This window comes from Acromyrmex echinatior, chromosome 2, assembly GCF_024713525.1.
Source record: "Acromyrmex echinatior isolate Ae372 chromosome 2, ASM2471352v2, whole genome shotgun sequence".
Classification (NCBI taxonomy): domain Eukaryota; kingdom Metazoa; phylum Arthropoda; class Insecta; order Hymenoptera; family Formicidae; genus Acromyrmex; species Acromyrmex echinatior.
Window position 1 is genome coordinate 16411273 of NC_141853.1, and position 27841 is coordinate 16439113.

The 27841-nt window shown below is 38.0% G+C and overlaps 1 protein-coding gene across 1 annotated transcript in view; it reads right to left on the minus strand.

Moving 5' to 3' along the window:
• Window positions 1-497: 497 nt before the first annotated feature.
• Window positions 498-27841, minus strand: part of Cph (BCL11 transcription factor chronophage) — a 39002-nt gene continuing 11658 nt past the window's right edge. Inside the window, exons 2-3 of the mRNA XM_011065433.2 lie at window positions 16274-16723; window positions 498-6361 (exon numbers count right to left, since the gene is read on the minus strand). Of these exons, the coding sequence (XP_011063735.1) occupies window positions 4191-6361; window positions 16274-16723 (2621 nt within the window). The 3' untranslated portion in view covers window positions 498-4190. The remainder of the gene's footprint in view (window positions 6362-16273; window positions 16724-27841) is intronic.

The window sequence follows — 27841 nt, forward strand, 5'->3', positions numbered from 1 at the left end:
ATTAATGTCGCAGACAAATAATTATAAGAGTCTCATTTTCCAAAGAATTAACCATGATAACTTATAAAATATATATAATTAATTACAAATGACTTCATAAATACAAATAAAAAAAAGCGTGTGATTATAATCACCCGCGCGAAAAATTTTGACTTTTCTAGAAATTTAGAAATTTAAAATTATAAATATATTAAAATTGATAAAAATTTTATATTTAAATCGATCGAACATCTAAACCCGTTATTATTATTTATTATTGATTCTGAAGATATTATATCGAAAAGTTAAAAAGCACAAAATGTCCATAAATTATTGTTTTATTAAAAAATTTGAAACATACGTATTATAGTAGACATAGAGTATATATACTTACAAAGAAGCTTTAAGCATCTTTAAGCAATATCTATAAGGATTAATTCGTTACACAATTGGCATCAAGACTGAAAGGATAGATAGGCAAGAGGAAGAATGAAAGAATGAAAGCAACTCAAATAGTATAGGTTATTTAAAAACAATGTCGTTTATTTGAATCGCACAAGACATACACCGTATCTGCTATGTTTACAATTAGGGACCCCTGCGAGGTAAAGCTCGGCCAACGTTTGTCGCAAGCCTCGGCCGGAGTTTACTCGGAGATGCCTGGGCTTTTTTTTTTATTCTTCATATTGCCTTAATGTCGATTCTCGGTTAAAAGTGTTCAATTCCAGGTTTAACCCGGTCACATATTCTGTCCCTAGAAACCGAGCTTCGGATTATTTACCCTGGATCAGAAGATTTCCTAAAAATCCAATTTCCCTGCTACAATATTATCGTTCCCTTTTGCATCTCTTTTTCCCGTAATCGACTCTATGGAAAAAAATTCTTCCGTTCGCTCTCTCTTATTATAATTATAGGAAATACTTCGTAGCTTTAAATTATATCGACTGCCTAGATACTTTGCTCGACTATACTCCTGATGTTCATTCTGGGATTATCTTTTAGCATTTTATGTGATTTACCCTGTAGAAACGTTAGAAACCAACCGGAGGATACGACGGGACAGTCAGATTAATTTATTATCAATACATCAATTATCAATAATCGAGATAATGAGGAGTTTATGGAATATCATATTTTAGATTACACATTAAACACCGTTTCGCGACTGGTGCGAACGAAGCAGAAATTGTCAGTAGCAATCTCCATATCGGACTCGCATTACGATTTATCACGACTACAGCGTTTACCGTGTATCTCACTAGCATAAGGATATTCTTCCGTGTCGTCTAAATTCATTATTGTCCTCGTCGCATCCCGCCGGTCCGATCGCCCGCCGCGAGATTTGCAGTTGACACATGTCACTCCTTTGTTTTGATGAGGCAGGGAATTTGGTCCTATGTGGGATAAACGTGAATAAAAAAAAAAAAGGAAGTAGAGAAGGAGGAAGAATTTTCCGAAATCAAAGTACGCGTATTCGTGTATGGTGACGTGCCGCAGAATTTTTATTTCATCGATTACACACACGGTGCTCGATCAAAAATTTCTCTCTCTCTCTTTCTCTCTCTCTTTCTCTCTCGCTCTCTTTCTCTCTCCATTCATTCCGCGAATTTTCGAAGGGGATTATCATCCCCATATCTCGCTCGATCGTTTTAGATCCAATTTCCGTTCACGATCATTGTGAACGACAAAACACGTCGTTGCACAAAAAAAGAAAAAAAAATTGTCGTAAACTTATCATTTTTTTTTATTATGATCATTAAATAACTTTTCGACGATGCGGCTCTCTTTCTGCTTCCGAATCATCGCTACGGGCAGTGCCATTATTTACAGTATATTGTATAAACGCGGAGCCTGGCATGTACGTATTTCAGGAATCAATCTAACAAACTTTTAACTAGATAACGAGAGATTTTTTTTTTATCTAGGGCCGTACACGTCTAACACCGAGAGAACTATCTGATATGAGTTTTTTTAAATCGCCTTTATGCTCTTTCTCGCGTTCTCACCATCGACCTCACGCACACGCGCAACATTCATCCCCGGAACGAGAAGGTAACACGCACAATGAAATCACATAAAGACACGCAATCACATCGATACTCGCATTCTTTCGTCGTCTCTCTCACGTATCGCGAAATTATTTTCGTTTTTACCTTATTGCCTACGTATATTTATATATATATGTATATATATATATATATCTCTCTTTAGGAACAGTTCTCTTCGAAAACGTTTATGTCGACGGGGCGTCGTTGAGAAAAAGAAAAGAAAGGGTAGAAAGAAAAATTATTTCGCTACTTAAAACGGAACGCAAAAACTTGTAGAACAATCGTCGCGTCGCCCGAAAGCCTCAGTCTTGGACGAGGACGAGAGAAAACGGAAATTCGATTCTGATTGCGCCTCGGTCAGGCCGCGGGACGATTTTCGCTGGATCAATATTTAGTATCGATCCCGCGAAAGCCGAGCACGGTTCGACACCGTGGCGACAATAAATATAATCAACGAACAAAGCACGCTGATGATATTCTTGATGTAGCTGCGAGGTGATCATCGAAGCAGGAATTCTTCAACCGATTGGAGTATTTTTTTCCAAGATTGTCCGTAGGATCGATTAATTTATCAGTTTAGATTATGATCAGTATCAAGACAGTCTTTAGTGAGAAATGCAGTTTCTACAATTTTTCTGATTAAACAATTCCTCTACCTCAATGGGCACGTCGCGCGATGCAAAATCAGCGGCTATAAACCTAAACAACTTTGGCATTTCCTTAACCTTTAAAAACATCTGCGATAATAATTTAATATCGGAATAAAATAATGAAAGCGGCGCTTAAACTTACTGCAACCGTAATGATAATAGTGACAAATGTAATAATATAATGGTAATAATAATAATAGCAATAATAGTAATAATGACAATAATAATCATGTTACAAAACAATAATAATGTTAATAATAATAAAGACAATATAATAAGTGCAATAATAATATTAATAATAAAGGTAATAAAGTCGCCGATAATAGATATAATTACATTGTACATAGGATCGAGCTAGAATTTATAGATACTAGCTTCTCTTTTCATCATATATTACTTAAATCAAATATTCTCAATTATCCTATTACATATTGATATATGTATGTATATATATATATATATATAAAACAGTGGTTCAAATATCGATGTTTTTAAATATGTACATACATAATCATCGAAGTTGCCAGTTCTCTTCATGTGCTAAGGAAATCGATGCATTTTAAAAAGACGCGTCGGTTCCATTGACGCGTTCTTACGAAGCGACGTCGTGTAATGTACAAAAAGACTGCATTCCAATTTGTCCCTATATAATACACGGCCAGTGCAGATTTTCATAATATTTATATATATATTACGTTATACAATATGTATATATATATATATATCTATTATTAAATAAATAATCTTCAAATGCGATAATAAATTTACGAACTATTGTTCGTTATCTTATTTATAATATTTATATTCTTTGTATTTGCATTTCTTTTTATATATTTATATATTTATATATATATGTATATTTATTCACTTTTTTATCTGTATGTATATATATATATATATATATATGGAGCTTTATATTTATAGTGTCTTTTTCCGTAGTTTATAAACTATATTTATAGAGATATATGTAATTTAAATAGCTGTGTGTGCTGAGACTCGCAAATTGGTAACCATTCGTTCGTTTTCTAGTGAGTTAAAATGCGGAGTAGAGTTTCTTGTTGAGTACCTTCTTTTTTTTTATCTGTTGCCTTTTCGCATCACCTATACATCGCCTTCACGATTGCATCCAATCTTCGCGATCGCGTGTGAAGATTCTTTCTTCTTCGAACTTAATCGAAACTCCAGCTACGCTAGATCTTTCAGTTCTCGATAATTTTTTTACAACTTGTTGACTCGACCAGCCATTTCCAGGCCAGGTTCGGTCAAAGATTCTCGAGATCATCGACCTACCACCCCTCCTAATCCCGAGAGGTGACCTCGGACATTTCGCGTCAAGAGATCCTTCTGAGGTCGCGCCGTCTCGATAAAATCCAGTCTTGCGGGACCCACAGAATTGTTCATCTCTTCCTCTCTCGAGGTCCCTGAAGAAGAAGATCCTTCATCTTCAGTATACCGGATAAGGCGGCCTATGCGGCCACAGCGGCGGGATTGGCGGTAGGCTTCCGTTCCAGGATCAAGTATCCTTGCTACTAAGCGAAGAGTCTTCGTCCTTGATTACTGGATACGGAATGTCCAACTTGGGACCCTGTTGCACTACCACTACGCATTTCCTCATGTGTTTTTCCAACGTGCTCGGCACCGAAAATGGCATTTCACAGAAACGACATTTGTACGTGTCCTTGCCGTGTCGGCCATGAGTCTTCATGTGCCTGGTCAGTTTCGAGCTCTGGGCGCATGCGTATGAACAGAGCTCGCACTTGTACGGCTTCTCGCCGGTATGTGACCGCCTATGCACCGTTAGATTTGAGCAGTTCTTGAAAACTTTGCCGCAATACTCGCAAGTATCGTTTCGGCCGCTACGCTCCTTCTTCAGCAGCGGACTTGGCAAGCCCTGGAGTGCTAAACTGGACGTCGTTGCTTTGCTCGCTTTACGAAATTCATTATTCTCCAGGTAGTGCGGACTAGGTAGCCAAAGACCTCCGAAATCTGGTCCTGAGGACCTAGGAAATCCCTGGCCAGAAAAAATATTCGGCGTTGTTGAGGAATTAAAATTTGTGGGCGAGAGAGCACTTTCCTTCTCCTTGTTATTGTTGAGCGTATTAGTGAGGTTGCACGGTGATTCAGTTTTGAGGAAACCGCTACGATGATTTTCTTGTAATGCTTGTCGATAAGCTTCTGAGTATTGAGCGATGTTACTCAGACCAAATTTCTCCATGAGATCGCCCACCAAGCTAGCCGGTTTCTCCACTCGACCTACGCTCTCCTCGCCGTTCTGACCTTGTGTAGTGCTTAGATCCTCTGGTGTATTTTCCTCTGCATCCTCCCGCTCGTTCTTCTGCTCGTTCTCGTCCATCTCGTCCAGGTCCATATTTTCATCGCAGCTGGACCCATCGTCAGGCACCGTTTCAACACTGCCTTGCGGACTAGCGGCCGAGTTCAAGTGATCCTGATGTTCCTTCCTCATGTGTTTCCTCAATTCGGTGAAGCTTGCTACTTCAATCTCGCACACTTCGCATCTCGTTGGCGTACTCTGACTATCTTGCGTGCTTTCTTGTTGCTGGTATTGCCTTTCTTTGTCTCGATGACTGCGACGATGAACGATCAAGTTTGATTGGAAGCGAAACTTTTTGTCACAGATTTCGCATGTGTACACTGTCTCCGACGAAGAATCAGTAATAATTGGCGTAGAGGCTACTGGTGGGCTAGTCTTCTCGCTGTCGGTTGAATTATTATTGTTATGATGACCCACAGGGCTTTGACTGTAACAAGGCGGCGAGTTCTCTTTTTGGTGACTGCTGTGGGTTAAATTTGCGGGGTTGGCTGAGGCTGGACTAGGCGGTTCCACTGACTGTGAATGGGGCTGAGATTGTTGCTGCTGCGACTGTTGTTGCTGTTGTTGCTGCTGTTGTTGAACACTGCTGGCGACAGGAACTGACGATACTGGTGGTACCGGTGGAGGAGGGGGATTCGTCGTGGGATTACCGCTAGGTGTAGGTGGAGCCGCGCCTAAGGACGGATTAGCGAGGCTCCTTAGGCGCGCTGAGTAAAAATCCAGGTTCGCTTCAAGTGGTGGTGGGTGTGCTTGGCCTCCGAGGCCACGGCCGTGCGAGAGTTCAGCCAGGTTTGCCAGGTTCCGGGCATTATTTAGGGAATCCAATGAGCTACGTACCAGTGGATCCCCCAGATTTAAACCATCCATACCGCGAAGCGGATCGCCCAGGTTTTGCAGATTCCGCGTGGCGGTCTGCAATTCCTGAAGACCTCTGTATCCCGCTAGGGGATTCAAGGTGAGGAAGTCGGGCCTGAACATAGGCGGAAAACTTCGTTCCAAGTGTTGGGGTAGCCTCAAAAAACTATGAAGAGGATCGCCCACTAAGGACGAGGTCTGAAGCTGCTGTCGGCCACCACTACTGCCACTTGTATTCGTACCGCCGGAAGAGTTCGCTGCCGAGGAACTTCCAGTGGACTTGCCGCTTAAGTTTAGATGATTTGGCGGACTTAAATGATGCGCGTGCGTCGGCGTAGGCGTCGGTGGACTAGGCGCCGGAGTGTTCGACGACGAGTTCGTCGACGAGGAGGAGGAGCAGTAGAGGCGGGCACCGTGCATGCTCTGTACATGCTGAAGGAGCTCCCATGCTGAGCACAGCCGTCGAGAACACTGCGAGCACTGTAACCATCTTGGTTCTGAAACAGATATATCGACGTCGTGGTATTAAGGCTTACAATCCATTGTCTTGAAAGAGAGAAGAAGAATTTTGTTTTAGCATTCGGAAAATTTAAATAAATTCTACAAAATTTACGGAAACGTTGAAGTTTTAATAGATTCATCATTTATGTATAATTATAAATTCGATTCTTTCATGTGTTTTCGCAAATGTTCTTTTTATAATCAATGTTTAATAATACAATATGTATTATCTTTTAATATTTTTAAAAATCTTCACACAGAAAATTTCATGTGTTGATGTGTAAGATAAAATATAAAAATTCTCGTAATTCTTCCTCTTGAACGTTCTCGATACGTAATACGGTTATTTAAAAAATTGAAGTTTATTTTTTAATGATAAAACGAAAGAGCGTTGACGAAGCTAATATAATTCGACGGGTTATAGCCACGGATAAGATGATTATAAGGCTCTAAATATATCGTAATAATCTGATGATAGGATTTGAAGCTTCACGGTAATTTCGCGAGCATGTGACGGCAGCTCGTAAAACTTGCACGTACACACATAACATGTGCGCGTCGTACATGCTTCGGAGCTACGCTATCAATTTTCGAACCACCCTTAATTTCGCGAAATCGGGACAGAGATCGGACCCGGCCGAATTGAATTCAGAATTCAAACGGCGCGTCTGTGTCAAATTGCGGTTCGGGCTGGCGAGTTGCGGGGGCTTAAAAATAATATCCTCGTAGAACGGTGGTTCTCGGAGAGAGCATGGAGAGAGAGGATCGTTGTGGGCCAACGGGGGTCGGTTACCACGGCATGCGGCTGAAACTGACCCTTAACGACTTCTCGACCCTCCTTTCTTATGGCGCGCGCGGAAGCTTATGATGCGGGAGGGACGGGTTTTGAATTTCAATGTTTTTAATCCGGAATATCAGATTTTCAGCCATTTTTCACACCCCGCCTAGCACAGTAGATGCCCGTCGCGCGAATCTGTGGGATTTTATTAATTCGACGTCGCCTTGGCGGCGGGAATGAGAGAGGATTGTTGAAAAAGGGAGAGAAAGGCCGAGAATGCACGCACCATGTGCTTAAGGGCGACCCTCACTTTGCGAGTAAAAGCACCGTGGAACATTACCCAGGCAGCATATTCTCTCGAATCATAATGCCGGACGTCGGGGATTGAGGAGGAAGATTTAAATTTACAACAGCTTTAAGAAACAGTACGAAATTGCTTAAAATATCAATTAATCATTTTTACAAAAGTATTTTCACGCCCGTACAATGCATTATTTTTTAATTTAATGTTGCCTTTTTCCAAAATTTTGTTTTAGATAAAATATTTTTTCAATACGTGAACATCTCCGAATAGAAACAATTGTTTAATGCAAGTAGAATTTTTTTACAGAATAAAATAGTTCTTCATCTCAATATTAAAGGAACATTTTGGCTACGAAACTTTTTCTCGCACTACCACGAATTTCTTTCTCCATTAATTTAATAAAATCAAAGACTTGTCGAATTTGAGAATGTTAGCGTCTCGCACAGACAAATAAATACGCACGCGACATTATTCAAGAAGAAACTTCTTAGACGAGAGATAAATACGAGCGCGTTGTAGTGGGCAGGGGTATACTTCCTCTTGTAAGAGATTAAAAAGTTCGGGACTCGTCCTCTCCTCCCCATTGTACCTCACTGTCTCGTAGTACTTGGACGGGAGGGAAAGTCAGCCGGAGACAAAAGGTTGGAGCAAAATAAAGTGGTCCTAATTAAATGGCCGTTCGAGATACGGAAAGATCTTTGTTAGAAATAAAGCTTCAAGATCGTTTTAAAGCCGAAAGGTCGCCAGACTGAGGCATATTTTTTGTATATTATAATTAGAAACATTATTTCGGTAATCATTGTGACAAAAAGTTGTTCTTTTTACTAATAAATAATAATATCCACTAATTTAGTTCAAATATATAATAATCTAACTGATATTACACGAATGATGTAAATATATCTTCGGTGATTTCGGAATTTTATTTCTACACTTTTTCGTACGATTATAATTGTACATTAACATGAAATTACTCAGAACAGTTCGTAGAAATGGCATGTCTTCTGAGAGTCCGATGAGCAGGATGCGAAGACAATGAATCTTAAATAAAATTAGGAATAATTCGTCGCGCGCGCCGTCAACGGGTAAATGATACTTTATCGCGCGACAATACACAATAGAACACATTTCGTTGTATATAACAAGGTGCTAAATAGAATAACGAGCCTGACAGTGGGCGAGAGAGACTTTTCTTCCTCGCCTTGCTGACCTTTCACCAGGATTACGCTTGCAGCGTTTACGCGTCGTAGCAAGCATAGACTGAGAGATGCTCGTTGCAATCTCATCTCATTGACGCGCGTGATTTTTCGATTGACAGAAAGACGTGGAGAAAGTCGCAGAGGAACAAGGCACAAAGATCGCAAATGAATAGGCAAGATATCCTTGATGATTTCCTGAATTACTAAGAACTTTGTTCGAAAAGAAAAGCTTATATAAAAAATATGAATGTTTTAATTGTATAATCGTATATTTCTGGCAACTTCAACTTTAATACTTCAACTTTCTGTTCTAAAAGAAAAATTGTACAGTTAAACTGTACTTTTGTAGAAGTTTCACAAAAAAGACTGTTACTTTTTAATTGAGATTCCAACTCTCAATTCAATTTTTTCTTGAAAAACGTTTGTTATGCTTACATATGATGTTATTTATTTATATATTTTTTAGATAGGTAATATTTGTAAGTTGGTAATATTGAATATATTAAATATTTTGATAAATTAATAAAAATAAAATTCTGAAAAAATTAAATTTACAAGAATCTAGACAAAATTTTATGAAAAATCGTGACATTTTTTAAATAACCTTTTCTTTTCCAAACTTTGTTTACATTATTAGCTATATAATTCTCGGTTTAAATAAATGGGAACATGAAAAAATAACAGAAATTGCATATACATGTCAAGGAAAAGACTTGTAGTTCGAAATGAGTAAAACTTTTCAAATTTTAAAATTTTCTCGAGTCATCTTCAGCTTGATTCTTCGACAGAAAAAAACCATGAAATACAAATTGGCTCAAAGTTTCGGCTCCGGACAGAAATTAAAACATATGTGAGGCAAAGAGAGGAAGAAAATCATAAAAGAGAGAGAGGACAGGACAGTCGAGTCATCCTGAAACAGACCCGAGTGGTGAAGCGCGAAAATTCGGTGTATTGTTTCACGCTTCGAGCATTCACCACGCTACTTTCCCTCCTTTTCCTGAACGGCCAGGCGGTTCTTTTTTTTTTCCCTAGAAGTCGAAAATATTGCCGACTTCCCCGGGGAAGGAAGATGCCGACGGGAAGAGAGATAAGCAAGTGCTTGAGCATAATAAAGGTGTATTGATTCACGACCCAGCGCTTTTCATATGCAAACCTCGCGGGTAGCCATCTGTTAGGATTATTTCTCCAGATTTCATGACCATATCTATAGGAAATGGCTGGCTAGCTGGTTGTAATTCGGGTGTGCTTTATCGCTCGCGGAGATTTTTTTATCGGTATAAGTACAGAATTATAATAGATTAACAGATATATGTTGCACAATCGTCTTGACGTACTATCATATAATAGATCAGTGAGTAGTCACACATTTTTTTTTAAACAAACTTTACTCGTGTGAAAAATAAAGGTAGATGTAATTATCTTGTATTACTTAGAAAGTAAAAGTTACAATAATTACCAATCCTCTTCAATTTAATATTATTATAGGGGTTGCCCTTTAAAGAACACGTATAAAAGTAAATAGTAGAATAAAATTATTGATCGACGAGAGGGAGAGAGACAGAGAGAGAGAGAATATCTGCGTATTAAAATACAATTTACATATAACTTCAATATTTTTCAAGACGTATACTCGTGTAGAGAAGTTTAAAGGCACAGGGAAAAGGTTGGATTTAATATTCCTATTTATTTGACTAAAATTTGTTTCATTGAAACAACATGCTTGTACGAAACATTATTTATTTGAATAAAAATTATGTTATTTCATTCGAGAAACCTCTATCGTTGAAATAACATTATTTAAAGTAATATCTTTCAATCAAATAATATATTATTTAGTTATAATGAAACAAATTATTTATTTGAAAATGATAAATTATATTGATAGAGATTGTTCCATGCAAATAATTACTTTTTTTAGAACAATCATTACATTTTTCGACCGGAATTATGGAAACAACGGTTTATATGTCTAACAACAAGATTAAACGAGCAATGCTATGTGCTATATCAATTGTGTTTGTACCATACAGTTGATCACGCGAATGCCGAAGATAGACATTGTCTGTTCAAATAAATAATGTATTTAAGACGAAGATATACATTATTTTAAATTTTAACAATCATACTTATTGATTCAAACATTGATTTGTTTGGATCATATTCCAAATAATAAATTTATTTGAATACAATAAAATTTATTAAATTCAAAGAAATCTTTTTCTCTGTGGATCGAAATAGAATTCGTGCTCAGAAGGGACACCGGAATCAAATGAACAATATGTCTGTACATGAGATGGTATCCTCCAATGATAGTGACCGACCGATTTTCTCCAGAAATTGCCCGTCAAATTGGCCTATGCGACGTTTACGGGCAAATCGTTCGGAACGCCATTGTTTAACAACGATTCGAGTCCCGGTCATCCTATGAATATTTCCTTTCAACCCTTTTACGGAAGACTTAACATGAACTCTCTTCTACCAATTTTTCTTAAAATATATTACGTTTCTGTAAGTTTTTTAAGTTTGCCTCCTTGAAATACAAATGTAAATTATTTTTTGCAAAATTTAAAATAAATAAAAGGCTGAGTAATTTTCATGCAATAATCAATTAGTTATGATAAAATAACTGTTCATTAAAATGCTCGATATGTAAATAGAAATATAAGCAAATTTTGTTAAATAATAAAATACATATATTTACTTATTTAAAAAAAAATATATATATATATATTTAAATTTTAGTAAACGAAACACTTTAAATTGAATCAAACGACTATTATGAATTTTGAACGACTCTGAAATTATGAGATTATATCTTTTTGGCCATATTAATGCTCGAACATTTTGTACACAAGTTGAAAGGGATTGTTTGCGATCGTACCGTAAGTGTTATGCCCGGTTTTATGCATACGAGCGAATTTTAATCGTGTAAAGGACATTGTGTCGCACTCTCGGAAATCTTTTTGGACAGGACATCTGCCGCTCAATGACGTCATGATATACACATACATGCACACAACAAACACACATAAAGGCCTTTAATCCGGAATGGCGTGTGACAATATTAAAATATCGATTAGCTAACGTATGCGACGTATGCACTTTGTCGTCGATACAAGGGCTGCACTTAAAAGGGACAACACACAACGGATCATGTCCACGTGGATAGTTTGCGGGTGATTTTAATCATTTTACTGAACCCATTAATTAAATAACCAGCTGAGATAAATATTATATCGCAGTAACGAGAAGTGTTCAATATATACCAAAAAGAATTCATAGTAAACAAAGGAATTAAATAATATAAAAAAAAACAGCAGGATATATGGTGTGTACCTTTGTTACATTAAATGTCAAATACACTTCAAAGAAATTCAGGCAATTTTAGTTATTTTAAAAATACGGATAATTAAAAATTATCTAATTTTTTTCATAATTTAGATGTATATAGAATAAAATTCAACAATTCCAATAAAATTTAATCAATTATCAATCAATACATATTGCATTACTAAAATATAAAAGATCATATTATTGTCAATAACATATATCCGTTCAATATCATGTAACCGTAACTTGCAGATTTTTTCCAGTGAATTTTTATTTACAACCTGTTCAACCCACCGCAGAGTGTCGCGCGACAAAGAACCAAAGCTGTTAAAATCGTGAATATGTCGACCGGTACGATTCCAGCCTCTAAACGAATATTCGAATGGTCGCGTAACATACTCCTTGTGGTCACTACCATTTCGCGATAGGATTGGTCAGACTGCGCTTCACAAGCCTTTATGTCCTCCGTTACTCAGTTTGTCCGTCCAAACCGCAAACCTTGCGAATGGACCACTCGCTATTAACCCTTTCAGAAGAGGGCCGAGTCTCAATTTATTAAAAGAATTTATTATTCGAGTTTTTCATGACTTAACACGAGAAGAATATGTTTCTAAAACGGGACAACAATAACAGAGAATATGTAAAATTGAATTTTTATGCGTATCATAAATAAAATCAAATGTGTTTATATTTATACAGCATGTTTAATCTAAAAAAAAATTGAGAGTAATACAAACTTGAGAACGTTGGAGCGAAATCTAGGATTATCTATCTTTCATCGGGAGATCTGAGAGATCTACCTTTGCAGATACGATTTTTCTGTAGTACAGTATACCACCGAGAGAAAGAGAAAAACGCGGATGACGGACTCGTTTTACGGCACAAGGATGTAAGGAAAAAAAAATTAATCAAAAAGCCACTCGACCTGGTAATTTAAACGCGTCGTAGCATGCTGAAGTCGTGTATATTGAACTTTTGAGCTTTGTAAGCTTTGATGACGTTCTTCCTCTTTCTCTCTCTCTCTCTCTCACTCTCGCGAGCTTTCTTTTACACGAGGCGCGCGAGGTAAGAGCAAAGGAAGCGAGAAAAGCAGCTATTGGTAGAGAAGAAAGAAGGTAAAGTATGAACTGGGGTAGTCGAAACGGAAGTAAACTTCTCAAAGGACCTGTCATATTGATGATACACGTTGATTTTCATATTAGCGCGCAATCATATGTCGTTCTTTTTATCATCTCGTCAATGAAAAATATTATTCATAAAATACGTATGATTAAATTTTACATTATATATAAAATATTTAAATTATCCAAATAAAACGAAAAAATGAAATAGCGAAAAGGCATAAAATAAAATACAAGCAGGCTGATTTCGGTGATTCGTAGCGGTGATACATAGCCGAAAAAGTTTCTGACGCCAGTTTTTAGACATATCGCTCGCACACCGTTCTTGTCGACTTCCTTCCGCGAGAACGGAGGAAACGGAAGGATGAAAGACGAGAAAGTTGCAGGATCCCGAAACCCCGAGCGACAGCCAATTCGCAAGCAATTCTCCGCTCACCTCGGGCGGTCCGGAGAGTCGTCGACTCTGCTAGGAAGGAAAGGATGGCTGGAGAAACGCGGGAGGGTCGGAAAGGAGCCATAAAACTGCCAGAGAAAAACCTCACCCACGGACGAGAATTAATATTCTCAGACAAACGTGACAGATAGATCAAATCTGCATCTCACCGGGAGCGCTGGTTGGTGTCAATTTCGACGGATTATCGCTCCTTTTTCGTCTTCTTTTTCCATCTTCCTCCTATACCCTTCAACTTTTCTTCCGACGCGACGTATATCGTCCGTGGGTGAGATTCTCTAACGCCATTCACTTGCGCCATACTCGCTATGCTTGTTCTCTATTTTCGCACATAACTGAATTTTTCCCGAAATCACGAATGTTTTAAAATGTACATCTTCTTTTAACTCAATTACATGAAAATGAAGAAAAATATATTTCTGGAAGGTATTTTCTACTTTAGAAAAAAAATATCGAATCATATTACCGTCATCTTTTGTACGTCTCATAGTCGAAAAAAATAAACATAAAAATATCAGAATTATTGGAAGGGGATTATACTGGCTCGAGTATTGAGGATCCTGACATATCCTGTCATTGTCACCCCACGTGCATGTATCTGATACCGATCTGCATTGCTTTACCTGTTCGTACGTAATACTCGAGACTTAATCGTCTAACATACACCGGCACAGCGCACGTTCGCCCATATGGGCACGCTTTCGCGTGGACGGCTCGTGCGGACCACGTGGCCGAACAATAGGACGATTCTAATTGGGCTTTCCGACGTGGTTGTCCGGTAGCAAAAAATCCGACAAAAAAGGCGACAAAAGGGGCTTAACCGGCGGACGAGCGGCGGGATGAGCACGAGCGATGAGTATTCTTATGATCGTGGACCAGTTTGGAAAGGGTTAACTCTCTATCTCGCTGCTGGAACGTGTAGCTGGCAAAAGGGGGTTTGGGGCGAGTGTCACAGAGCGTGATGAAACTTTAAAGAGACACCGGTGTGTACGACCGCCGTACGACGTGCTGATCCTCGGGAGATACAATTCGTCCGCGAATTTCAGTCGCCCTCGTTTCTCGAAGCGATACAAATTTATATCTATTTTTCCGTCTCTTTTTAGTAGATTCAGGTTCCTCGTTGCAAAATATATAAGCAGAATTACTTGAACTATTTAAATAAACATTTATGAGATCAATTTTGTGTAATTCGAGAGATAAATTCACATGTGCGGATATAACAATTCATGATAAGGTATTGAATTATAGATATTGGATGTACGATTATAAATTCATAATTTTATAAAGATATGATTTTTATTTATTTAAAAAAATGGATTTGTTTTGCTGATATTTTCTAACTGTTGACATTTTTGAGATATTCGCAACGAAACTTTTTTCTCGTATACTGTCATAAAAATAATTTAACTGCGAAAAACTAATAAAAAACTAGTTTCTGGCTGTCATCGGAGGACGAAAACTAATTCCATTTTACGTTATAAACTCATTAATTTGCACACTTAAACATTGCATAAGAATTTCAAAGAAGGAATATTTGATTCATCGAGAATGTAGGCGTAAATATGAGGCCACGTAGATTCTTTAAATTGAAATAAAAAGTTTGATTTTATTATTTAAAGGCAAAATACTTTTAAGTGCACGAAACTTATAATAATAAATATATATATTTCTTGATATGAATATAATAAATAATATAATAGTAATAATATAATAATATAATCATAACATGAAATAAAGACAATTTTATTTATTATTATAAATCCTTATTGCAAAATTAATATATTAATAATGTATTTTTTCGTTAAAAGATAAAAATATTTATATCTGATATATTTATAAAAAAAAAGAAGATGGAATTATAACAATATATTAATTTTAAAAATTATATACAATTTTTAGATTTATTTTAAATAACATAATAATTTTAATTTGAATAAAATATAATTCTCTTTCGAAATTTTTCTTTCTTTTTTTTTTATAGTAATACAATCATTGTGCAAACATATATAATTCAAATTTATAATTTAAAACATTAAAACAATTTTTCAATTTTGTGTTTCGATATTACATAAAAAAAAACATGAAGAAGCTAATGTAGTACTTTCGTATCCAGGATGTCACGTTGCCGAATAAGAACGTTCGCGCGTTAAACCCTTCGACATACGACAATGTACTGCCCGACAAAAGGGGGTCAGAGGAGCGGCGGGAAAGGAGGCATGAGGGGCAGGTTCACCCCAATCCCAGAGCGGGCGGTTTAAATTCAAAAATCGAATTCACTGATCCATTGTTCGTGTCCATTCGGCCAGGTTCGACATCACATGGCAGCCCCCTATAACTGTACTTTAAAAACACCCTCTACCACCCTTTTCGAGCAAACCAACAATTCGCCAAACCAGAAAGATTCCGAAATATAGTTTCCTCGCGCGATAGGTTCCTCGATGCACACCTACTACGATATAGGAAACCCCTGACATATTTTCTCGTTCAGACCGTTGCTAAATTCAGAATCTATGATACAAAAGCCGAACGCGAAATTGGGAATCGGAACTTTGAATAATTTCATAAGAATTATTATTTTATGATTGAATCTCACGTTACATATTTCATTTCACAACACAATACAAATTTATTGATTGGTTCTAATAAAACGCTTCAACATTTATTTGTTACTTGAAATGAAATACGTGATAAAATAATCTAGAGAAAGAGAAGCGCAGAAATTTACCAGAATTGACTGTGTTCGTATCAGCATCCACAGATTCGGTTTTCTGCTTCTTCGGAAGATCCTCTTTGTCCTCATCCGGTGCTTCCGTTCGTCTTTTTGGCGTCGAGCTGGCGCTTGCCTTCAGGTCGATCGGACTTCCGGTATCCGGTCCCGGACCCTGAGGCGTTGGCGGACTCTCCAGTCGTCCGCTTCTCTTGTTGATGGGCGCAGAGATGCTGGGTACCGAGTTCAACTTTGAGTCCGGATCGGTGGTCTTCAGGGTGAGAGCGTCCTCTGGGTCGGAGTCCTCCGGCGCGGCCGTCGCCGGTGGACTGTGGCAGCCCTGGAGGGTGCTCCGACAATGATTGACCTTGTGCTCGATGAACCGGACAATCTCTCCAAGGGGGTAGGACGCCCTGCAGCCCCCGCATTGGACGGTGTCTGGGGACGTAGTACTTTGCGAGGTTTCCGCTGTAACAGAGAGAGATACATCTCGTTTAGATGGAATTTTTATTAAATAGTTGGCGTGTTAGTATGATGATAATTCTTTAAATTCTTTAGAATCTTACTTTAAAGAATGAAAATTGAACCAATTTTGAAAAAAAATAAGATTCATTCTTTAGAGTGAGATTTACTCTAAAAGTTTTAGGGAGAAAGAGAAATATACACGTACATTGTTTCGAGTTTGCTACACTTACTTCTTATTTAATTATATAATTTTTATATATAATATTTGATTATTATTTTTTTGTGATAGTAATGTGAACATTAATTAATGTTCTTGAATTATTAATTGATAGCGATATTATAAAAACATTAAGCGATTATCGAGATTTATTGTCGTTATTAATTTTTAAAAATAGGACTTTAGATATTCATGCTTTCTGTTTATACTTTAGAAAAAAATATAATAATATTTCTATCACTGTTGTTTTTATTTGAGAAATAATTTTCTCTATATTAGTAATATAAAATTACGTTATTCAAATGATAAATCATAAATGGTAAAATTTGGTACATAATATTCAATTGTATAATAAACAACACATTAATGCAATCGTATTGCAAAAAAAAGAAATCTAATTATTATTTCTCGACTCCGACTACGAATAGTGAAAGCAGTATCGGCTTATTACTATCGATATGTACATGTTATAGATGCCATTATATAACCAAGTGTAGACATATGTCTTGCGCATTATTCACAGCTAGGCATTAATCATTACGATTTACGATACCTATTAACTGACTGCAGCCATAATCCTGTGATGAGATATCAAAACGAACGATTCGATGAGCATTTCGTTTACGCCGTAAAACTTGTATTTGTATAGGTATGTGTGTATGATAGCGATTAATTGAATTAAGGAAATCAAAACTAAACATCATGTGTATTTTAATGAAATTGAATAACGAGTTTGAAAATGTTTTCTATACGTCTTGCTTTTCATAGAAAATAGAGAAAATATCAATACACAGAAAAAGAATGGGAAAGAATAGAGAAGAATTTTTTTACTCAAGTATATAAAAATTTAATTAGATCGCGAGATCTGAAAAAAATTTTTTTGTACCATCATAATTATGTAGGATACTCAAATTATTTGCTAGAATATTAAAATTGTTTGCAGCATTATCATAAATGCTTAAGCGTTCTGCATAATTACTTTGATGGTCCAACAAAATTATTTTCAAATTTTATTTAGCAGCTAGCTAAATTTTTATAGATACTTGAACAAAATCATTCTTTCCACGTATACATGCATATGCATAAGAAAATAAAGGGATTCTTTTCTCTCTCGTAAAATTTCGTTTCCGAAATTAAAGTTTTTTTTTTTATTTTCATGATTCAATCTTAGCCATTTCCTTTTAACGATAAATAGACCGCAGACGGTATTCACCTAATCTGAACGAGCGAACTTTCCTCGTAACAAACAGGACTAATTTCCTCTTACGTAACCGTTATAATTCACTGTCGTCCAAGGGGCAAAGGGCCCGAGGTCAGCCGCAGACGTAACAATTCATTTTTGAGTGTCCTTCAAGAGAAACTACACCAAAACGTCCTCGCGACGTCTTATGTCCTTTCTCTCATACGTTTCGCGCATTAACATAGAGATTGGCAGGAGTTTCATACATCGATCTTTCCCTCGTCGAGTTGAGTGTCCATATCTATCCGAATGGGGACAACCAAGCTCGCGACAAAACAAGAAAAACCCTCCACCGTCTTGGCAGTCGTTTTCTCTGCCTCTCCCCCTCTTCCTCTCCCTTCGTTCCTGTCTAGCCTTTCGTTTCTCCCTTTGTCTCCGTTTTTGTTACGCATCTTTGTCTCACTTTCGTCGTGGCGCTTCTCGAGGGATCTTCGCTCTTCTCTTTCGTTCGCTTCTTTATTTTTTGCAGCCTTTACACCCCTGTTTGTTTACTCCTAACTGCTGTCTTCCTTCTTCGTTTCTCACTTTTCGTCGGTGCGCGACGGCGTTCGATTCTTTCTGGGCGGAGCTCGCTTGACCAATGGCCAGGGCGCAAACTCGAGCATCAACCCTTTAGGATGTGAATTACATCCCGATCGAACTTGAGTTATAGTTGATAGTTTAGTTTTTAGTTGATTACAATTATTTCACTAAGTAGAGAATAATTAAAGATATGTAAAATAATTGTAATCGACTTTCACAATTGTTTTTTTTTTTTACATAAAATATTCAGGTAATTTATTGAACTTATATCGAGATAAAATTTTTATGATCGCATGAATTTTTAATTATATCTGATAATGTGAGTGTAAGTCTCTAAGAGATTTTTGGCATCCTGTTTTGCATGGCATTGCCAAATATAGAGAATTCATTGAACACAAAGATTACCCGATCTACTATATATTTATAAATTCTCTCAGCATTTTCAAAAACAGATAACTTCCTAATGGCATTGTAAAATTACCACAGCTCAAACGATATCTCGGCAATATTCCATAACAATTCATCGATATAGCGCTTCGATGTACTTTCTTTACAACAAACCAAGAACGAGGCTGTAAAAATATTTTTAGTAGGTCTAAACTATCGAGAGATTCCGATAAGAATCAATTTTTTGGTCCTTTACCATTCAGAATCGCTTCGTACGAGCAGTGAAACTTTTTTTCGCGGCTGCTATCTGCAGCTTCTCGTTTTTCACCGGAAGAATGACGGTAGCAGGAAGCGAGATAAGTCTCGCAAAGTCTCGGTGTCTCGAGACTCGTGTTCGAACGAGACAATTGCGCCTCGGCGACGTCTCGCATTCTTCGTAGGAACGCGAGATTTTAATCGCGTTCGTCCGAGATCGTCGTTGACAATCGAACGCGAAAGAAAGAAGGGAGCGAAATAACGATGGTAAAAATCCGATAAAATTTTCGATAAAAACCTCCCCGGAGGTAAGACGAGGCGACGTCTGGCTTGTGGTCCTGTTGCCAGTGAAAAAAAGGAAATCGGTCGAGTTGGATACGACAACCGAGGAAAGGTTTAGCGAAAGCGAAATGGAAGGAACGGTGAGTCGCCTGAATGGACGGGCTCTGGACGGGATCCGTTATTCGCCTACGATTCAAAAGCGCTCGGTTAGAAACAAGAGACGCGCGACCGGTCGTTAGCGACAATGGGCTTTTGTTTTTTCGGGGGCAGATGTTGGACCAAAACTGTCGGCAGCGTAGAGAACCCTCCGCAACCCCTGCGCGAGAACCGGCAGCCTCACGAGCTTAAGGTGAGCGAAGGAGGAAGAGAACGGAGCAGACACGTGTCTCTTCGCCACTTCATAAATCACCCGCCTATTTATCCGCGTACGTCTTCTGCCACCGTTTAATGTCGTTTTTTTACGCGACGTATGATCCGCAATGCGTTTCGTTATATTGCATTTTTATTGGAATCTGCATGAAAACAAATTTACGGAACGCTTGATACATATTTCTTCAAATAGTAAACATTTACTTACAATAAGTGAATATTTACTCAATAAAAAGTAGTTAAATTAAATTAAAGGTTTTTCTGTCAAATAAATATGTTTATATTTAGTAAATATTTACTTAAAACAATTCAAATATTTACTAAAATTTAGTTTTTTTTTTTCAGTGTAAACTGTTATTTTCTCTTTCTCTAAAAATTGTTCTAAAATAATGTATATTTTGAAAACTGCTACTGGTAGATATATTAATAAGAATACATATATTAATAGTGAACAAGCTTATAAAAACATTGTAACTTTTTCGCGTTGAAATTTTTCATTAGATATAAAAAATAAACAACCAAGGAGAACTTGATACTAAGAAGAAAACTTGATAAAGAAGATCCTAGATAATTTTTAGTTCAATTTAGAAACATTTCGAAAAATATATTTTCAAATAATTATTTTACAACGAAACAACAAAATACTCATTAATACAATAAAACATTTCATGTGGAAAATAAGAAACAATTCTATTATCATTATCAGTATATACGAAAATATCAGATTGCATACAACACATTTCTGATTTTGATGAGGACAATTACTTGCCGCATAAAAATAAACGCGGTTGCATCTGAACGAATCACGTATACGGGAAAGAGGGGAGAGAGAGAGGATGTGAATTGCCAGGAAGGAAGATAACGTAAAAATATAATATTGCCCGGCGAATCTAAGTTGGATTGCTTACAAATTGGCCTATACATCCGTAATGTTGCGATCACCAAGCCCAGTGGCCCCTATTGTGGGCGTCCTTGTAATTTCCATCCACGAATGGAAGGACGCGGGAATCTCTGCAGGAAATGTTCCGAGGTTATTAGTTTTTCACATTAATTTTCCTTCTTATGTTAGCAAGATACGCCAGATCGGTCGGAGAATCGATTCTTCGCGATAGTTGTCATGTAAGATGCTATCAATCGTTTTTCTTTAACATCCAACGCAGACAAATCCCAATTCTTGATTGAAAATCAATCTAATTTGGATTTTATGATTTACAATGCCGATTGATGTAATCCTTTCGAGATGAATTTAATTTATGATCTTATAAATGTTACAAGTATGCTGTATATTATTATATATTAATTTTTAAAAACACAGTTATGAAAAAAAAAGTTACTTATTTTTGATTTAGAATTCAGAAGTTGAATCTAAATTTGTTTCTTAATTTGTTCTCGCTGTAAAAGCCATAAACGTAAGTCATTTGTCGTAACGTCAAATCGTCAGCCTAACATCTAATTGCCTCTAATTTCACAAGACTTTAATTCCTTGCATATTATGTTTGACCATCGATGGGAACGACGTTCGCTACAATTCGACGTTTTTCCACGAAATTTTCGTCAGATTCACGCGAGTGCACATCGTTTGCACACAGAGAAACGGGCGAAGATATCCCGAGGCGGTATCCTTGTTAGGACATCCGTCCTGTCAAAACGTCCAGAGGACACATCGGAGCAATTGAATTACGATCATCCCCAGGGCGAGTTCCGACCGTAACCAATAATTCCATTATCCATTAGTATTGGGTCGCGGCAATTTCCTTCGCCGACCGAGGAGGTATCGGACGCCCACCATCGTTGCCGCCGCGACGCGACGCGACGCGACGCGACGCGACGTACGTGGCAGCCGATCTCCCGGCGAAATACAGAAACCGATCGGGAAAACGGATAGATTCCCGGCACACGTCTGTATCGACGTGCCCGAGATGGACAGATCCGTGACGCGATCGCAAATATCGTCTTATCCATAATAGAACGTCGTCGCGACATTTATCGGCGCCTGGAACGTCATACTTTCAGCTATCTAAAAATGATTTCTTCTATCGTAATTTACTATAATCCGATATACGGTACATTTGCTTTTTTTCTCATTTAGACTTGAAATCTCTTTTATATTCGTATATATATAAAGCATATAAAGCATAAAATACTTTATAGTGATATAATAAATCTATTGAGAGAACAATGCATTAAATTTTAATAAATATTTATTTGAATAGTGTCAACGAAATATTTACAGTAAATGTATATGAATATTTACTTAATAAAAAAATGATTGTTAAATTAAATTAATGGTTCTTGTACCAAATAAACATATGAAATTCAGTAAATATTCAGTTGATGCTATTCAAACGTGATTTACTAAAGTAAAATTTAGAATATTTTTTGTAAGTGAAGATATATTCCAAATCCAAACAAGAAATTGAAAATCTTTAAACATCTCTTCATCATGCTCGATGAGTCATGATAACATTTGAATGGAATTCTCCAAAATTCCCCCAAATTATATATCTTCGGTACCTGAGTAGCAAGATCATATATTCACATAATTTCTTGCAACGCTTCATCGCAGGTTAAGTTATCTGGTTATCACCGCTGTATTAATGTCTTGAGCAAATCGCCTGATAAGAGATAACATCGCTTGCGTAGAAACTGCCGACTTTGTTTCATATCGGCCATAATTACCTTTGTGCGCCATTGCTCGTCGTCCTGCGCCAGTTATTACGTTACAACGCGTATCCGAATATTCCTGTCGGGGCCAAATTCACTGTTAGAATCAATCGTGAGGATCGATCGCGCGGTGGATCCGATTGAACGCGACGCGAAATCGCCGTTCTAGCGGGGGCCCTTCGTCCTCGCGAGCGACGTTTTCGTTTAATCTTCGGGGAACGCGTATCGATTCTCATTGCCGTGTACGAGATCTCATTTCATCCATGTTCGGATGCTGACTGGAGCATCGGGATGTGTACAGGGCCGGCCAAGGGCCCCGACAGGATATCAGAAGAATAGAAAGGACCTACCATGCCTACGGCATGCGCACCGATGGAGGGGGCAATTTTTATACGAACCCCCACTTTATATTCTGTTGTCCTCCCTTTCGCGTTCCCTTTCCTTCTCTTCCTCGTATCTCTCTACCCTTTCTATTTCTCTCCGAAAACACCCTTCGTCGTCGAGTTTTTCTCGCGGGGTCGAAGAGTTTTTCGAGTTAACCCCGACATGTTTCACCATCGTACGTTTCGTTCTATTCCGTATAAAGGATTCAAAATGGCGCTTAGTGCAGAGATCGTTTTTTTTTCCTCTCTTACAGGGCCTTTCCACTCTGTCGCATCTCGTGTGTGTGTACACACGTCGTGAAAAAACAAGACCAACCAGAAAAACGAACTCCGTTTGTGAGCGAACTAGGTTTAAGACAGACCAATGGTAAGATCTAAAGGTCCATCGACCTCGCTCTGACAATTGGAGCGATTTTTTTATTTCGCTATAGGTTTCCTCGAATTTCTTTGGCTACCTTTTTCGATCTAAGAGCTTCTCCCTGTATCTTCGATATCACAAACGGTACCTCTAACGGGTTTTCTCTTTTCAAGTGAAATAGAGGTTGAACGTTTTTTTAAGCTGTCATTGACCTCGCTTTGAATAGTGAGGGTGCGTCAAACTGGATGACCGCAGGTAATTTTCTAAGATTTTGAATTACATCTCACAAAAGTTTTTTTTATAGAATGTTGATCTCATTTATACTTGGTTTTAAGAATAGTAATATTGAAATAGAATAAATGGAAATAATTCTCTTGTAGTGTCAGAATAATATAATCTATAATTATGTCTTATAAGAATAACTGCAGAATATTAAATAAAACTAAGTTAATACATATCCTCTATTTTATTCTTGTTAATCCCATTCTTAAGGTTGGTATTAAAACTTCTGACTGCAAATGATTTAAAGTACATATTAGCAAATATATCTTTATCAATCTCGTAAAAACGTTAAAGTATAAATTATTGTAACGTATATTTGCTAAATATTTTCTTGGTAATATGAATATGAATTATTTAGCTAACAATCATATAATTAATTTAATACTTAATGAGTTAAAAAAAAACTATAAATGAGATTTGACAATAATGTCGCTACATATCCTGTTACGTGAAATTTTTCCATAATTCATCCCCGTAGGAAACTCTGCTTTTATGTTCAATAAATCGCACGATCCTAGAGAACAGTACCCTCCTCGGAAAGTAGAGCGTATTGCCAAGTCGTACCAAAATATCAGCTCGATCTCAAGCCGAGCTACGAGAATGAGTGCCGAACAAACGGGTGAAATCAGTGACCACATTGGATATCAGAAAGGCCTCGGGGAGATCAGAGCCAGCTAGAAAACTGCGTTCCACTGTTCCGCGCTCGACGACCAGACGGTTATGAGAAATATGAAATCTGGTTCTCACGGATTCTGAATGGGGTACAGGCGGTCTCTCTCGCGCATAGACGCTCGCCATCTCGCTCGCTCTCGCGATCCATCGCTCCACATGCGTATCGTGGGAGGATCTCGAGACCCGCGGGTCGCCCTTTGTGAGCCCGCCAGCAGGACATTGTCCATTGAGAGAACGGGCAAACAGGTCCTAGAGAGAGAGTTGACCTGTCCCTCCCGTACCTTTTATTCGCGATTCTTCTTTCAAGAAAAACCCCTTTCCCCGATTTTTCGATCAAAATAAATCATACAACCGTACAGTTATGCGTTCCGCGAACATACAGCTGCATTGCTTCGTGACATGCGGCTGCTTGGACATCACGCGAACATTCCGTATTCGCAGAAAGCGTCTACCTCGTCCCGTCGTGCCCCCGTCGTGTTTTCGAGAGTATTTCTCAGGCGTGCATGGCCATGCGTGGCCTTTAATGCAGCGCGCGATGCGTTAGGTTTCACCTTTCGTGAGACTTAGCTTCGACGTTTCTCGCATCTTCGTGGACTCCTGGGAACTTCGTCGTCGCGTCTCCAATCGCCGCCGCAATCGTTTTCACAACTGCGCCGCGGCTTTACGTGGTAGACGTGGGAAGGCGACCGGCGATACGGAACGAAAAAAATTCCACACGGTTTCAAAATTTCGCAAGATTTCATTTGACCGACTAATAAATGATTAATTAAAAAATAATGATAAATTGAAAAATGAAAAATATTACGTGATTGTTATACATTTTTATATTTTAATCACGTATAGAAAGTTGGGAGGGAGGGATTATTTGAAACCTGATTATTATTAATGTTAATATAAATATGGGATAAATTAATGTTGTACAAAATTTGCGTTGGTGGGAATATAAAATAAATCCTGATAGGCCGGCGCTAACATGATACCCCATTCGACTAGGATCACGGACATGTTTTTCATCCAATGATGATGAAAGCACGCACCAATGGTTCGCTTCCATGTTGGCCCACAGTGCCTAACAATGATGGAAAAACAAACGGCGGGCAACGAGAGCGGCAACGAGGATCGCCAATGAAAACGCGACGAAACGCAAAGCGCAAAGCCGCACCGTGGCTTTGTATTGTCCAGCACCCCGTAGTTTCACCCTTTTCCTCCCACATCCTCTCTCATCTGCTTTCTCTCTCACACTTGCCCGTTAATTAGAAAGTTCCGCGGTAAAGAGACGAAAGAGGGAGGGAGGGGGATAGGGAATGGCGGAGGCTGGGGTTTCGTTGTTACATTATTCAAAACGTTCCTCCTCTCCCCCCCCTCCCCTCCCCTCCCCTTCCCTACCCCTCCGCGACGAAACTCCACGTTACGCCACCGCAAAACATCCAAATGCGAACTTTTGACAACGCGCGAAGTGCCGAAGCGTGTCACGCGAAATAATTAACGATCGCGCGAGTTTTCTCGGGCGAGAATTAATGCGCGCGTGGCTCGCGAAGCTCGTCGTAATTTTCGAATTGTGCATCTCCAACGCGTCGCGCGGAGATGCCATAGTTGCGAACGCCATACACCGACGCCTCGGATTTGCGGAAGTGCAAATTTATTCGTGGCACTTCGCGACTGCCTAAAATTTGTTTGTAACTTTTCATGTGTGCCCGCGATTACTAGATCAAAATTACTGTGTATTATTTATTTTAACATTTTTTTCTTTTTTTTTTTGCGTAAACGATATCACTTCTTCAGAGAGATTACATATCTGTTAAACATTTATATCCCGATTTGAGCTCTTTTGTATTGCTTTGTTTATACGGAAAGAATTATGTATTTTACTTAAGTATTTAAAAATTTAGCTTTAGATATGGATCTGAAAATTTTGTTGGACTATCAAAATAATTACGTGGGAATTTCAAGCATGACGAACGCTGCAAAAAGTTTTAATATTTTAACAAGCAATTTGAATGTCCTCACATTTATTTTGATGGTTCAAGAAAATTCTTTTCAGAACTGTATTTAGTTAAATTTTGTAATACTTCAGCAAAATCGTCCATGTACTTTTCTACAAGAATTATCTGATGATTGGAATTAATTTAAAAAAGTATAGTACTTTTTAAAATTATGTCAAAATACTTCGATATTAAGTTTTATAGCAAATTTTTTTATTCATGAAAATATAACTCTTCATATTAGAACGATTATACACATTTCGATTTTTGTCGATTTTTTTTTATAATTGGTGCTAACGGAAAAATTTGCATCTTGCGTTCCTAACGAATGGTGACGTCTCGCAACCATTGTAATTTCCGCGCGTCCGACATTAAGTGCGTAAGAAACTGTGACCCCAATCTCATTTTTTTATAATAGTAGCCTTGCATTCGGGGCCTCCTGCGGACCTGTCCTGCAATTGGTCCGGTCGTAACAATGAATTCTCCTCGGCCAGTCCTTCACGCTTTTCTCTCTCCTTGTCTCGATCGGGCTAAAAATCGAGAACCCCGCCGTGCAATTCTACGTCTCGTAACCAATCGAAAGCCCTCGTGTTTGAAAGCTGACAGTTTTTCCACGTTTTATTCCGCCTTCCAGTCGTCGAGCAATGGCCGGACGTGATTTCTCGCGTCGCCTTTTGTTTCACCGCTTTGCCTCAGTCTCGTCTTTTTGACCATTACGTCGCTCCTTTATGTCGCCCATTATCGCCTTGTCAAAGCAAATATCCGATCTGGCTTGCCGACCCGAAAATCACGTTCGACAGCGTCATTTCCCCTTCCGGCATTCAATGACATACTCCTTATGCTATAGATCAAAGAAATCTAGACACTAATATGATTTGACAATATTTAACGGGGATAAATATATTGTATTTATGTGCTTACAATACAAGTGCATAATATTAATAAAAATGTTGAGGACTATATCTTTTTTAAACTTGTTAATAAGAAAGCACAGTCAAGATTTTGGAACAAAGTATATTTAATGAGTTTGGTCTTAATTCTATGTAAGTATAATCCCGAAACTTCATTTTATTACGAAAAGTACGATAATCCGAAACTTATATTTGAAGCTGTCTTCTTTTAATTCTGATTAATTAAGTAGTTTTTCGAAGGTTTTCAAGAAAAGACTATAATACGAATTTGTTTTACGTTGAAGAACGTTTCAAAGAGATGTTTGATGCGTATCGACACGAAGGCTACAGATTACACGTAAGATTAAGAATCAGTTCTAACGTTGAACAACCCCATTGTATTGTTGCTTCATTACAGCAATCTTACTGCGCGGAAACATTAAGAGCGTGGAGACAGTTTCGTAGAAACTCGGCTTCAGACACTTCCTTGGTAAATACGACTTCCTCAAGGTCTTGCCAACGCGACCAGGAGGCAACGAACCCGAACCCACCAGGTATCGAACGCGTACGCTTCGCGTGAAAAGTAATGTTCAAGGACGCGTGTTCATTATGCGAGAG